The sequence below is a fragment of the Phymastichus coffea genome, unplaced genomic scaffold, assembly GCF_024137745.1.
Source record: "Phymastichus coffea isolate CEN01 unplaced genomic scaffold, Cenicafe_Pcof_1.1 PCOF00137, whole genome shotgun sequence".
NCBI lineage: Eukaryota > Metazoa > Arthropoda > Insecta > Hymenoptera > Eulophidae > Phymastichus > Phymastichus coffea.
The window spans coordinates 388,559-401,690 of NW_026706948.1; the positions used below are offsets into that span (position 1 = coordinate 388,559).

General features: G+C 30.7%; 3 protein-coding genes across 6 annotated transcripts; 2 read left to right on the forward strand and 1 right to left on the reverse strand.

The window, feature by feature from the left end:
* Window positions 1-826: 826 nt before the first annotated feature.
* LOC131671845 (myosin regulatory light chain 2) lies at window positions 827-4,892 on the forward strand. 2 transcript variants are annotated; one of them, XM_058948608.1, is made up of 3 exons: window positions 827-986; window positions 3,667-4,163; window positions 4,234-4,891. In XM_058948608.1, exons 1-3 carry the CDS (start codon window positions 984-986, stop codon window positions 4,385-4,387), a joined length of 654 nt encoding a protein of 217 aa, XP_058804591.1. In that variant the 5' UTR covers window positions 827-983; the 3' UTR covers window positions 4,388-4,891. The 2 variants fall into 2 exon arrangements, with proteins under 2 accessions (XP_058804591.1, XP_058804592.1); XM_058948609.1 differs by lacking the exon at window positions 827-986 and adding an exon at window positions 2,368-2,514 and having other exon boundaries at window positions 4,234-4,892.
* Window positions 4,893-6,401: 1,509 nt separating this feature from the next.
* LOC131671878 (pyridoxal phosphate homeostasis protein) lies at window positions 6,402-7,878 on the reverse strand. The gene is made up of 4 exons (XM_058948661.1): window positions 7,635-7,878; window positions 7,145-7,502; window positions 6,809-7,050; window positions 6,402-6,690 (listed from the first exon to the last, which is right to left on the reverse strand). Exons 1-4 carry the CDS (start codon window positions 7,710-7,712, stop codon window positions 6,622-6,624), a joined length of 747 nt encoding a protein of 248 aa, XP_058804644.1. The 5' UTR covers window positions 7,713-7,878; the 3' UTR covers window positions 6,402-6,621.
* A 158-nt stretch (window positions 7,879-8,036) lies between these two features.
* Window positions 8,037-12,981, forward strand: LOC131671866 (zinc finger protein 99-like). 3 transcript variants are annotated; one of them, XM_058948641.1, is made up of 11 exons: window positions 8,037-8,254; window positions 8,447-8,518; window positions 8,632-8,700; window positions 8,800-8,889; window positions 8,964-9,068; window positions 9,142-9,183; window positions 9,317-10,177; window positions 10,323-10,415; window positions 10,504-10,878; window positions 10,961-11,335; window positions 11,392-12,981. In XM_058948641.1, the coding sequence occupies exons 2-11, from the start codon at window positions 8,470-8,472 to the stop codon at window positions 11,433-11,435; spliced, it is 2,103 nt and encodes a 700-aa protein (XP_058804624.1). In that variant the 5' UTR covers window positions 8,037-8,254; window positions 8,447-8,469; the 3' UTR covers window positions 11,436-12,981. The 3 variants fall into 3 exon arrangements, with proteins under 3 accessions (XP_058804624.1, XP_058804625.1, XP_058804626.1); XM_058948642.1 differs by having other exon boundaries at window positions 8,037-8,235; XM_058948643.1 differs by having other exon boundaries at window positions 8,209-8,243.
* Window positions 12,982-13,132: the final 151 nt, after the last annotated feature.

Consider the following 13,132-nt stretch of genomic DNA (forward strand, 5'->3'; position numbering starts at 1 on the left):
GTCGTTAAATATAAGAGTGTATATTGATTCACCAATTTATAGTCGCAAATCGGAATAATTTTTCCAAAATATTTCATACATTCACCAAGTAATATAACATCACAATGATTTTTTGATTGTTCGATATTGCAAATTACATTTGCGAAAATCATCTTACAAAACTTTAGATGGATATCTTTTTTTAAATTGACATTAAACTACTCTGAAAAAGTGATTTTCTTGTACTAACAATAACATAATAATCATCTTGACTAATCCTCTCGTTATAAAAATGATAATTCTCGTATTAGGAAGATACCCTTTGTGACAAAAAGGTTTCTTCGCTCAAGAAAAGATCAGTTTTGAAATTGAATCTTATAACCAGAGGGTTCTAGAAGGATCATTAATTCAATGTATTGATCAATTTTGTTTATCACTGGAATAATTACAAAAACATTGAATCGGTACGAATACGTTAAACAATAAAGCAAGTTGAAAAGTAAAATACATTAAACAATAAGTAAACAATTGTAGAGTTAGTTGGAACAATATCTTGAAGACATTCAATCCACGCGAAAACCCAGCTGGTATATAATTAAGTCGTGTGGACGTATGGACGTCCCTGTACGACGGAGCTTGCAATGTGGCTGTGCTTCCAGTCGCAGGTACCAGTTTTGTGAGCGACTCCTCGGGCAGATCAGCTCTGTCCGCTATTTCGGTGGTAGCTCGCACTAAATATGGTCAGTAGAGGCGGGCCAATCACGGGATATCCATACAACCCTACGACCATCTCGCTCTCACTTTTCTTTCCGTATCACGTCGTCTCGCTCTGACTCACAAGAGCTTACGAATTTTCCCGGACCGACCGCCTCTTCGCAGTTAGTGGTGGGGCTCCACAGCTTCACCAAAGTTACTTAGTTAAGATCAACTCTATGATTTGGGCAGTTGGTTCTTTGTAACCATCTCGATAGCTTTCTTTTGTACGTCAACAGCCAACCGTAGACATGGTAAGTTTGTCTTGGCCTACGGTGGAAGATCATCTTTTCATACCTGCTTACAAAATTTTATTCATTGTTTCTACACTATCTGATAAGGAGCAACTTTCTTGTAACTATTTTAGCAGTTCACTCGCATTCCTATAATTTATTTCAGTGTATCTTCAACATTTCAATCCTTCAATGGATATTATTTCATTTGTTTCGTAAAGCCAGTTTACAAGTACGTAATTCAAATACTTCAAAAAAGTGGCTTCTTCTTTCAATTTTTACCTTTTTAAAGAATTATAAGAAGAATAATTTGTACATATCTATCGAGTGAATAAAAGTTAAAAGTGACGTGAATTTTGTTCTTCCGTAAGGGATGGACACAAACTACGAAGTGAATGTGAAAGTTGACACTAAGAATGTCGATTTAAAAATTATATAGTGAATGGATTTATCATCAATCGTGTTCGCGAGTGTCGATTGAAGTATTCCCTCAAATTGAAAGATAATTTCACAGGCGTGATATCATGTGTCTTTTTTTGGCAATAGTCCATCCAAACGCCTGAGTGATTTTCTTGGCGCTTTAGCTACAAATCGGTAGCTATTTTAAGTAAAATAAGATATTTGTCCCACAAGTATAAATCGCCTAGAGTTCGTCAATACGAAAACGTTATTTGTGTCAATTTTGTTTTTACAAATTTACTCATTGTGAGTCAAAGTTCGTTACTGTTAATTATAAATTCTTGTGTCTCTAGAAAACTTGTATTTTTTGCGATATTACTACAAAATTGTATTTACAATTGTATTTACAAAATTGTACAAAAAAGTACTACAAATTGTATTTTGTAGTAATAACACCAATCGCAAAAAAATTATTATTTCGCATGTTTTTTAATCGGTACATTTAAATGTTTATTATAAAAATGTTGAAACTTTTTTTCTTATGTAATGACACAAAAAATCCATCAAAACAGAAACGAAAGATAATAGCTTACTTTTAATTCTTAAAATTATAAAATGAAAAGCACTATCTAGTGAGCACAATGGAACAAGCATTCGTCGGGTTCATATAGCTGAAATTAAAGGAGCAGTGAAAAATGGTAAAAAATGGGTCGCTCGTCCAGCAAAGGCGTCACGAAAGCTGCGGTGAGCTTTCGTCGATTATGCAATATCAAGGCGCAGCGGTAACTCGAGAGGCACAATCGAGAATCTGGGCGCATCAGCGAGCGAAACGGAGAAGGAGGTGCGCGGGAGCACGCGACCGGTCTATATACGTCCTGGCAGGTCGGGGGCAGATTGGACCTAATAATAGACGCGAGCGAGCGAACGAGAATGACGGAAGGAGAGACGACCGATAATTTTTCATTTCTTCTCTCTCTTTCTCTCTTCGACTCGTTTTTTTTTTCTCGCGGCTTCGCCCGCGCCCCCTTTTCTATACCATATCGCCACTGTAAGCTCGCTCGACACTCGAATTCTGCGCGCCGTTTTGTTCACAACGTAGTTTTTTCGGGGATACGGTAGCGTGTGTACATTATAGATACTAGACGTAATGGTTTGTATATATACAACGCCTATTTGCTTGCTTTCTTTTTCATTTTATTTCGTTTCATTGTGATTTTTTTACCAAGCTAGCTCACGTATGAATATTGTCGAGTTTTTTATACCATAGAAATAAGCCTATATTTCGTAAGCTCTTTTAGTGTCCTTGAACTGTTGACTAGAGTGATGATTAATTGTTTGTTCAACTATTGCAATGCACAAACGTTCTTTCTAATTTATGTTCTATTGTACATTTTCATCATTTTCTTCAATCGATTTCTTTATTTTTGAAATAGGACAAAATTTATGGTATAGAAGGATTTTATTTTCTCAATTGAGATATCAAAAACTTTATCACAATTTTTATTTGCAAACGTGCATTTTAACAAATTCAATTCGAAATAAGAGTCTTCGAAATAATCCTTGACAATATCATTTAATTCAAGTCCGTGAATCTTAGAGCTTAATCAATAAACAACAATTTTTTTTTATTTATGATTTATTCTATTCGTTCTGAAATGCTATTTTTATAATAGAATGTTATTTACATTTGGCTCCAATTACATTATGTCGGTTTCCATTTCAGACGTTGAGTTGAGAGCGTTTCGCAAGCTCCCGGCTTGAGTTCTATTTAGAACAGCTCTAAAAAAATACTGAACGAATTGCTTTCTCGATTTTCGTTAAAAGTTTAGTTTTTTTCATTTTGAAGTAATTTTCTCAACCGATAGAAACTTAGATACGCAATAGCGGCTGTGTTTCCATAATAACATTGTCATTTTACCGAGATAAAAATAATTTGCTTAGTCTTTGGTTTATGAAAAATAAACCAGTTGTAACAAATACCGAGTTATAACAGGCTAGATGCAATCTAATTTTTATGACAATTATTTAAATAACGCGATCAAGAAAAGGTTTGCAATGTAAAGAGATTTGTAGTCTCTATATATCTACTAGCGTGAAAATAATCCGTTATGTAAAAGTACAAGCTTGGACTGCTATACGTACGTAGAAATTTGTGAACACTCTTCTTGAAAATTAGACGCGCGAGGCAATGAAATTAGTACACATAATTTTCTGAAAAGGAAAATTTGTAAGCAGGATGAAATGCGACGATAACTACTTGAAGCTTGAATAATGGGGAAACTGTGAAATTGAAAAAAAACAGGCAGACAAGGAGAAGAAGAAGAAGCCCAAGAAGAAGGAAGACGCAAAGAAGGACGATGCCGCGCCGACCCCGGAGGCAGAACCCACCCCGGAGAAGCAGCCAACTCCACCAAAGTCGGAGACGCCGAAATCGCCGTCTGGCTCGTCGAGAGCTAGCCGTGGCAGCCGCAAAGCCAAGCGTACCGGCTCCAGCGTGTTCTCCATGTTCACCCAGAAGCAGGTTGCGGAATTCAAGGAGGCCTTCCAGCTGATGGACCACGACAAGGACGGGATCCTCGGTCGCGAGGACTTGCGCTTCATCTTCGACCAGGTGGGCCGCCTGGTCACCGACAAGGAGCTCGACGAGATGCTCGGCGAGGCTCCGGGACCCATCAACTTCACCCAGCTGCTGCAGCTGTTCGCCTCCCGTATGCAGGGTGGCGGTGCCGACGACGACGAGACCGTGACCAAGGCCTTCCACACCTTCGACAACGGTCTGGGCAAGATAGACGGCGAGAGGTAGGTACTCTGGAGGGACCGAGCTCCGTTGCCATCTCGATCGATCACTGATCGCTCGTGTACGCCGCAGGCTGAGGCGAATGCTGACGACCTTCGGCGAGAAGTTCACCCCCAAGGAGGTGAACGAGGCGTACGACCACTTCTACATCGACGACAAGGGCTTCATCGACATCGAGTCACTGGTCAACATGCTCACCGGCAAGGGCGACGACGACGACGATTAGACGGCTCGCCACCTGCTCTTTAGCTCTAGTAATCGCCAGCGCGGCACGCCTCGATCGACAGCTAAGCACACAACTGACAGCGCGGCATATGGGCTTGAGAGGCGTCTTTTCAGCAATCACCTACAAGCACACACTATTTGCACACATCACACAGGGAACCTGCAAGCAGCATCCGAGCTCAATATCTATCTATTTTTCGTAACATACACTTGCATTTTCCCTCTAGAGGAGGAATTTATTATTTATTATGTATCGTACATTTAAAAGCGGGCTGCTGCGGGACAACAGTCGAGGCTCGGTATGTCTCCATCACCGATTGTCTTGAACTCTTATCCTCGCCGCAACCGAGAGAATAATTGTGAATTCAATGTGACCGGCATGCCAATTTCGAGGGATTACTTCTCACCTGCCTCGAATAATCCATTAAATAAAAAACACATTATAATTTTACTGTTCATATAATAAAAATATTTTGAGAAAATATCATGTCTTCTTCGCCTTCTTTGCTTATTCATATTTTTATAACAACGATCAGTTCATAAGCTGTCATATCTTGATTATTTTTATAATATAAATAGTAAACAAAAATAACAACATTTAGAACAAATGTTTCTCAACTTTGGATAATAAAAATTTAGGTTTAGTCAACAAATAACATTTGCAGAAATTCGCATTAATTTCTTGAGTACCGATGATTTTACATTCACTGGAATAAACTAATCATTGTTCAAAGATTTTCTGCATCGCTTGTTTTTTCAAAGGTCAAATCCATAATGACCAGCCTCGTTTTCGAGTTGGTCATTATAGTTTACATTAATGACTGAAACCATACCGCAATGATATGAAAATTTTGGAAAATCCGAAATTCGATACTAACTTGTGCTTTATAGCATTTTTATTATGTGTATATGTATGTAGTTAATATTTTAGTATAATGTATTAAGTTTATAATAGACCTATCGACTGGAAAATAATATCGTAAAAAGACCTAATGGTCTATATCTAATATTATTATATTTTCTTTCAATATTCTTTTCATCAATTATTATCACAAACCAATTAAAAAAGCATAAAAAAATTGAAATTCACGAAAAGAAATGTGGCATGTTTATGCGTCATCGATCAACATAAAGTTTCACCAATATTAAAATCTTATTATCTGTATTCATTTATATATACACATAAAGAATAACCATTTCCGACGCTATACGTGCTACATATATTTATTTTATTATGAAATTATTTTTAAAGCAAAATCATAAATTTTAGAAAACTTTCATTAACGTATAAATATTTTTAATTTTTACACGTCACAATTATCGTCAACCTATATTTATATTTACTGTATTGTTCATTAATAAGACCCAGCAGTGTCGATCAACCATCATTCAATATTATTATATAAGAATCAAAATATTATTGTTCATGAAAACAGAAAATAAAATAATATGAAAAAAAAGAAATATAAGTATTTTAAATTTGATGACGCGCAACGGTAACTAAAATTATCTGTTTGAAGCGGCAGAAGTCGGAACGAGGTCTCTCCTACTTCGAGACCGAGAAACATTTCTTGATTTGAAATATTTGGTCAACTGCCCAGAGATGTCAAGCTTTAAATTATGTGCTAGTTTCATATTTGCAGCAGCTCATCTCCCTAGTGACAAGAGTTTAATGATCTGACTGTCTTAATGTGAATTTAAGTTATTTCATAGATCTTTCAAAATTTCATTTCTATGTCCTTATTTTTTATTAGTTTTTAATGTATAATAATACCATTTAGATGCTATTGATGTAAATAGTTATAAATAGTCGTTAAATTTTGAAACTTATAACAATGTAGTTTCTTGTAGAAGGAAAGATTAGATTTCAATTACAAATTTTAAGTTCAAAAGTTCAAAATTATTCATATAAAAGATCTTGTAAAATTGTCAGTGACATTTGTCTGTCAATTTATAATTTATTAAAATATTGGTTTTTGCAAATAATTTTGATTAATAAAATGGTTTATCTTGTAACAAAAATATATTTCACAAAACAATTTATACATAAACAATAAAACAGTAGTTGAAACACATATTTGTTTTTCAACGTTTTACAATTATCTAGGGAATGATATTATCCATAGCAAATCAACTAAATGCTTCTTATGCAGGATTAACACCATTTGTTTCATTTCCTTAGTAATAATTTATTTTGTAACAATTTATTGTATTTTTTTATACCTTTGATTTTGTCTATGCCTTTTGTGGTCTTTCGCCAAATATAGCAGTTCCTACTCTTACCCATGCACTACCCAACTCAATCTGTAAATCATAAAATACATTACAAAAAATTTTCAAAATGTCATTCAATGCAACATTGAAAATGCTGCATGTATGGTCATATTACTGTAATTAGCTGATAAAATATATTTTAACATACAGCATGTTCATAGTCTGTTGACATTCCCATTGACAACTGAACAGTCTTAGTATTAAGCTGTAACTCTTGACAAACTTTTGCTTTACATTCATTTAATTTTAAGAAATCTGGATTTGGTCCTTTGGATATATCGTATCCATACTGACCAATGGTCATTAATCCCAAAAATTCTAAGTTAGGACATTTTTCTAAGATGTATTTCACTAATGATGTTGCATTTTCAATTTCACATCCACTTTTGGCTAAAAGAACATTGTTACACATATGATGAACATGCATATCAACTTATGTAATATTTTGAATTCTAAATTCAACTCTATAAAACAATCGTTTTACCCTCTTCTTTGCTAGTATTAATTTGAACCATTATTTTCAACCTGGAATCATTGTATCTAAATTTTGGCCAGGAGCTATCGATGGCTGTTGCAATTTTTTCTGAATCAACTGTTTCAATCATATGAAGATTAGGTACTTTCAATAATTTGTTGACATTGCTTTTTTGTAAGTGACCAATAAAATGCCATTGTATTTCCTTGCATTTCTCTAGTATTTCAATACTGTTGGCTTTATCTGACAATTCATTAACATAATTTTCCCCAAAGTTTCTTTGTCCAGCCTCGTAAGCTTTCACTATTGCTTCACTTGAATGAAATTTTCCAACTGCAACAAGTTGGGGTTCGAAATATTTGTACTCCTTGAATAAATGAAAATCATTTTAGAACTGTTTTAAAAACATAATAAGTTTTATATTTTATAAGGAAAGAATGACAAGGCAATTGATTTGACTAATGTATAAAATTTCAATACATAAATATTAATTAATTACCACAGTTCTTTTTGCAGATGCAGCTATTATTTTATCGCGAATCAGTTGTAGGTTATATGAAATGTCTACCATTTTCATTTGACTATATGTATGTTTTATTCTTAAAATGTGTTCACAATGAACAACTTCAAATCTATTGCTATCAGAATCATTAACAAATATTTAATCAAATATAGGTGAATAGCAGTTTTACATGCATTAATATATAACGTGATTTTCGTCCAAAGTATTTAAAATGTGCATGCGCAAAATAGTTCCAAGGTTTTATATATCTACGTATGAGGTAAATATATCTTTTACTACGAAATTTATAGTTGATAAGTTAGGTATTTACGTAAAACATGTATTCATCATTTGATAAGGTAGATCATTTTAAAAAGCAAACATCGACGCGTAGCTTTTTATAGCAAGTATCTGGCAAGTGTTTCATAGAAAAATATAAATTTCTTAATGTATGTAAAGACAAATGTTGAATATTGTGAAAACATGGCATGTAAATATATTTAGAGTTGGAGTGATTGGCAGATATAGCAAATAGAATTGGAATAGTTATGTGTTATAAAACTATCAGAACCTAACCTATGATTGAAGAGCAATAGAGGTTATACCGTAATTAAAGAGTAAACAACAAAATAGATTACTTTTAAAACAAATCATTTAGCACAAAATACATTTTTTTCTTAATTTAACATATTAAAATAATTATTCTTCAACTTACAATTTAATACTTATAAACATTTACTTATTTAGATTTGTACATTCAATGTTATTACTGATTCTTCATTATCATTCCTACTTGATTTGCTTTATAGAGAAAGGGAAAAAATTAAGTACGATGTTTTCAACTGATATCAAATTATCAAAGGCTTTGGAAGAAGAAAAAGGTATTGAGACATCTAAAAATATACATTACAATTTTATATCACTTTTGATATAATATTTTTCTTATTAAATAAGTTTACTAATATAATTTTAATACTTGTTTTTGTTTTAATAGATCCACTGGAAATTGATGAAAATGTTCAAATAAAGCAGGAAGTAGTTGATGATTTTGAAAGTGATTTAGGTATGTGATATTTAAGTTAACTTTTTTGCTTATTAAAAAATTTGTAATAATATTATTAGTTTTGTATATATATTGATTATGTAAATAATTTCTTCTCAGGGAGTACAATAAATATTAATGAAATCATCATTAAAAAAGAAATCAATGATAATGGTTTGAATACTATACTACATCATTCAACGTCTTCAGGTTCATATTTATCAAATTCTATGAAAATAATTATCTAGTTAATCATATTGATTGTTTTATTTATATGAATCTAGGAGTACAAAAAGTGATAAATATAAATGATTCTTCCACTAACCATGCAGAAGTGGTTAAAATACTTCCATTTACTAAAAATGCTGAAGTTGGAAAAAAATATTTAGGTATGTAAATCATGGTCTGATTCAAATTTTCATTCATAAAATATAAAAGTAGATAAATATTGTTATATTACAGGTTTCAGTAACAAAACTTTGAATATCAAAAAAGAACATTGCGGTAAGAATTAAAATTTTTTAGATTAATTTAATATTTGATATATTTTTTACATTATGACATTTAAAAGTAATACTGCTTATTGGTTCATTTACTCTAAATTATTTTGAAATTTTGACAATATATTTTTTTTCAGATTGTATGCAAAATATTGAATATTACTGTAGTAAATGTGATAAAATGTTGCTTCATATAAATGAAGTAAAGCAATGTTCTGAGTGTAATAGTCAGTTAAAATTACAATGTCAAATGTGTCATAAAAGATACAAACTGCTAAAAAGTATAAAAAAATTTAATATTTCCACAAATGTAATGAAAGAAATAGATATAAAAGAAGAAGAGAAATTTTTTTGTTATAAATGCAACTTTAAAACTACTGAAAAAAAATTATTCAATGATCATATTATTAAGTACAATCATCAATCTGATATATTATCTGTGAATGGTTCAAGTACAGTATCTAAAACTAAAAAAGAAGAATTGTTTTGTTATAAGTGTGAATTTTCTACTAAAAATAAGAAAATTCTCAACAGCCACATTTTAACATCACATTGGCAACCTAAATTTGATGTTAAGCTTAATTGTGATGATGACATGTACATTGAATTATTGTGCAAAAAATGTCAAAAAATATGTCGGAAAGTGGTTTATGATAATTTAGTAAAATTAGTTTGTCGAGAATGTCAATTACCAATGTTGTACAGGTGCACTCTATGTCGTATTGGCTATAAATTATTGAAAAATGTTCGCTACCATGTAAAATTAGTATGTCCTTATCGTACAAACAATGAAAAATTTTACTGTGCAGATTGCACATTTAAGAGTGAGACAAAAACAAAGCTTGAAAATCATATTATAAAGAAACATTTAAATCAACAGTGTTCAAATTGTAATACGTTATTTGAAGATAATGATTCTTTGAGAGAACATGTATTAGAGCATTGTACTGTAAAAAAAGATAACATTTATCCTATTCAATTGGAATTGGCATCAAGAGGTAAATTTAAGTTAGATTTTTATTTGTATTTTGAATTATGCATAATAAAATATGTAAATATCTCAATTTAGATTAATAATAAATTTTCCAAAATTACTGATATATAATTGTATAATAATTGAAAAAGTAATCAATCTTCTTTTAGAGCCAGTGGATGAAAATGAAAAGTTCATAATTTTTCAATACAATCCTCAAATTTTAGTGAAAAATGTAAATGGTAAACCACCTAAAGAGACAAGTTAGTATTTTGATCAACTTTAATTATACAGATACTTATTTAAAATATAATAATTTTGTAATAAATTAAATCAACTTGATGTTTACAGAGGAGTGGCGAAATTTGATAGATTATTTATGTTTAGAATGTGGTGATGAAGCAAAAAAAAAGTTTGCTCGTTATAGACCATGGTGTAGAAAATGTAATCTAAAATATGATTACCGATGCATCAGTTGTGAAAGATTGTATGGAAATTATGATAGAATTCTTCATCATGTAAAGTTTAACTGTTCAAATCGAATGGTGTTTGAATGTCCTTTATGTAATTTTAATGCCTCAAAGAAAAGTCTTCTTGTCACTCATATTCAAACAAAACATACAATTTATAAATGTATGGAATGTTTTACTAATGTAGAAGGATTTGCAGCAATGAAAAAGCATCACACCGTAGATTGTAGCAAGGGTCGGTCTGACACTGCGATACGTGAGTATATTTTTCCATAAATAAATAGAATTTAATTAATTTTATGGTTAATAAATATTAACATAACAAATTTTTATTTCAGAACTGAAAAAATTAATAAGTTTGTACTGTAAGCAGTGCTTTCAAAGACCGAAAAATGCAGCTTTTAATACAACTAGAGAAAAGTGTGAAAAGTGTAACATAATTTTGAATTATCAATGTTTGAGGTGCTTTAATCTTTTTAATAGGCAAGATTTGGCATACAAACACATTAAAGAATTATGTAAACAAAACTTTTCTTGTTTATTTGAAAAATGTACTTTCAAAACCTATACACAGAAAGGGCTAGATACTCACACCAAATATAAACATACAAATCGAATGTGCTCTGATTGTGGTGTAAGTTTCAAAGATGAAGTAATATTCGAACTACATAGGAGAGAAGAAATCAGGAGAAAAACAATGGAACACATTTCTGGTTGGTAAATAGGATAGAGTGAAATCAACATAGTATTTAATTCTTTTTTATTTTAGGTATGGGTTCATTTTCATATCCTAAAAGATTCAGATCATCTTGAATTTGAAAAAAATGGAACGGTTCAAACAATGAAATACAAAGATAATTTAGATTTCAACTTATGTAACTGGTGTGACTGATCTAAGAGATGTATGCTTTTGTGTAAGTGATGTTTAATTATTTGACGTTTTTTTTTATAGAAAGGGATGTTAATTTCAAAGCATTAATAGTAACATGAAGTAGGTCATAATGTTTCAGTCAAGTTAATTTTTATTGTACCGTTTTCACATTATGTAGTTGACTAAGTGTAACTTGATTATATATATATATATATAATATTTTGCCGATGGTATTATGAACGTTGAAAAAAAGTGACAAAGGAATAAAAAGTTGCTAATGAAAGTTATTTTGGAGATACAAGATGAATTTTTATTTGTCATTGAATTACAGTCATTTTATTGGTTCGAATAAGAGGATTCATTATCCCTAATTAGATGAATTCATTACCATTTTTTCATAGTTCTGTGTAATAAATCCTTCAGAAAGATGTTAATGATGATTATTGAAAGTAATTGATTGGAAAAATATTTTACGGTTTAGTTTTGATTTCTAGATCAACAAAGTGGTTATTAAAATATAATCGTGAATAATAAGGAGCTTACACTATAAGCTATTAATAGTTTACGGATTCAAAATACGTCAAATTCTTTTTAATTATTTACTTTCATTGCTTTTATAATGTAATATTTTAATATAGAAAGTAACATATTTTATCTTTTAAAATTAATCAGTTGTATGATAAAAATACATTGTATAATAAAAATTTATTATAAACAAGATTTTATTACGTGATAAGCATTAATAAAGCAAGTGTATTAATGACACAGGAACAATCAACTTTTCAATCTATTCACATTGTAGATAAAATTTAATTTTTTTCGCGAGCTTTTCATATACTACTACATTAGATATTTTATTAAAGTGAAATTCATAAAGGTGAAAAGATGTTTTATTGAAGTATTTTTATTTAAAATTATTGTCAATAGTGAATGTAAAAATAACTCGAAATTTATTAACAGAGAAGAATGTAATTGCAATCTTAATTTTTCATTCCTTTATAGACGATTGTATATCTATTTTAATATGTATATATATCAAAAAAAGAAACATTTTGAAAATAAGGCAAGGTCAAAAATTGTAAAATTTAATACATTTCTGATACTAGTCTGAGAAAGTATTTTCAGCCTCATGTAGATATTTGCACCTGAATCAAGCGATGGTTAGGAGGCCACGTGAGGGTAAAATCACTTTTTTGCATACGTATCTAACTTTATTTTTCGATACAACGTGTTTTGGACGAGAATTTAAGTATCGATTTCTCAAGTAAAGTCGAGTCCTCACGCATAGAGTGTCGAAAAAATTAATTATAATCCACGAGAAAAAAAGGAAATAATACGGTAATCTAAATTCATTTTCGACTAATAAACTATACATTATTGTTGAGGTGAAAATAAATATGTAACTACGGATTTTAAAGTCATTACTTTTTTAGCAATGTTTTAGCTGCGCATGTATTTATAATATTAGTTTGGTACTAAAATAGTAAAACACACAATTATATCTAAATACTAATTATTGTAATGTATGAATAATAAAATGATGTTATTATATTGTTTTTCATAATAATAATAATAAATATTAAGTGTTAAAATAAATGAGTGAAGTCATTTTTTGAAAATTCAATATTTCTGTACCATT

Bases quoted from the DNA above. Each gene is read 5' to 3' on its own strand.
- LOC131671845 (XM_058948608.1), top strand. The intron at 4,164-4,233 runs GTAGGTACTCTG...TGTACGCCGCAG, and splicing joins GGCAAGATAGACGGCGAGAG to GCTGAGGCGAATGCTGACGA.
- LOC131671878 (XM_058948661.1), bottom strand. From the start codon at position 7,712: ATGAAAATGGTAGACATTTCATATAACCTACAACTGATTCGCGATAAA. The intron at 7,503-7,634 runs GTAATTAATTAA...CATTTATTCAAG, and splicing joins CATCTGCAAAAAGAACTGTG to GAGTACAAATATTTCGAACC. The intron at 6,691-6,808 runs GTATGTTAAAAT...TATGATTTACAG, and splicing joins CAACAGACTATGAACATGCT to ATTGAGTTGGGTAGTGCATG.
- LOC131671866 (XM_058948641.1), top strand. From the start codon at position 8,470: ATGTTTTCAACTGATATCAAATTATCAAAGGCTTTGGAAGAAGAAAAA. The intron at 9,184-9,316 runs GTAAGAATTAAA...ATTTTTTTTCAG, and splicing joins TATCAAAAAAGAACATTGCG to ATTGTATGCAAAATATTGAA. The intron at 10,879-10,960 runs GTGAGTATATTT...TTTTTATTTCAG, and splicing joins TCGGTCTGACACTGCGATAC to AACTGAAAAAATTAATAAGT.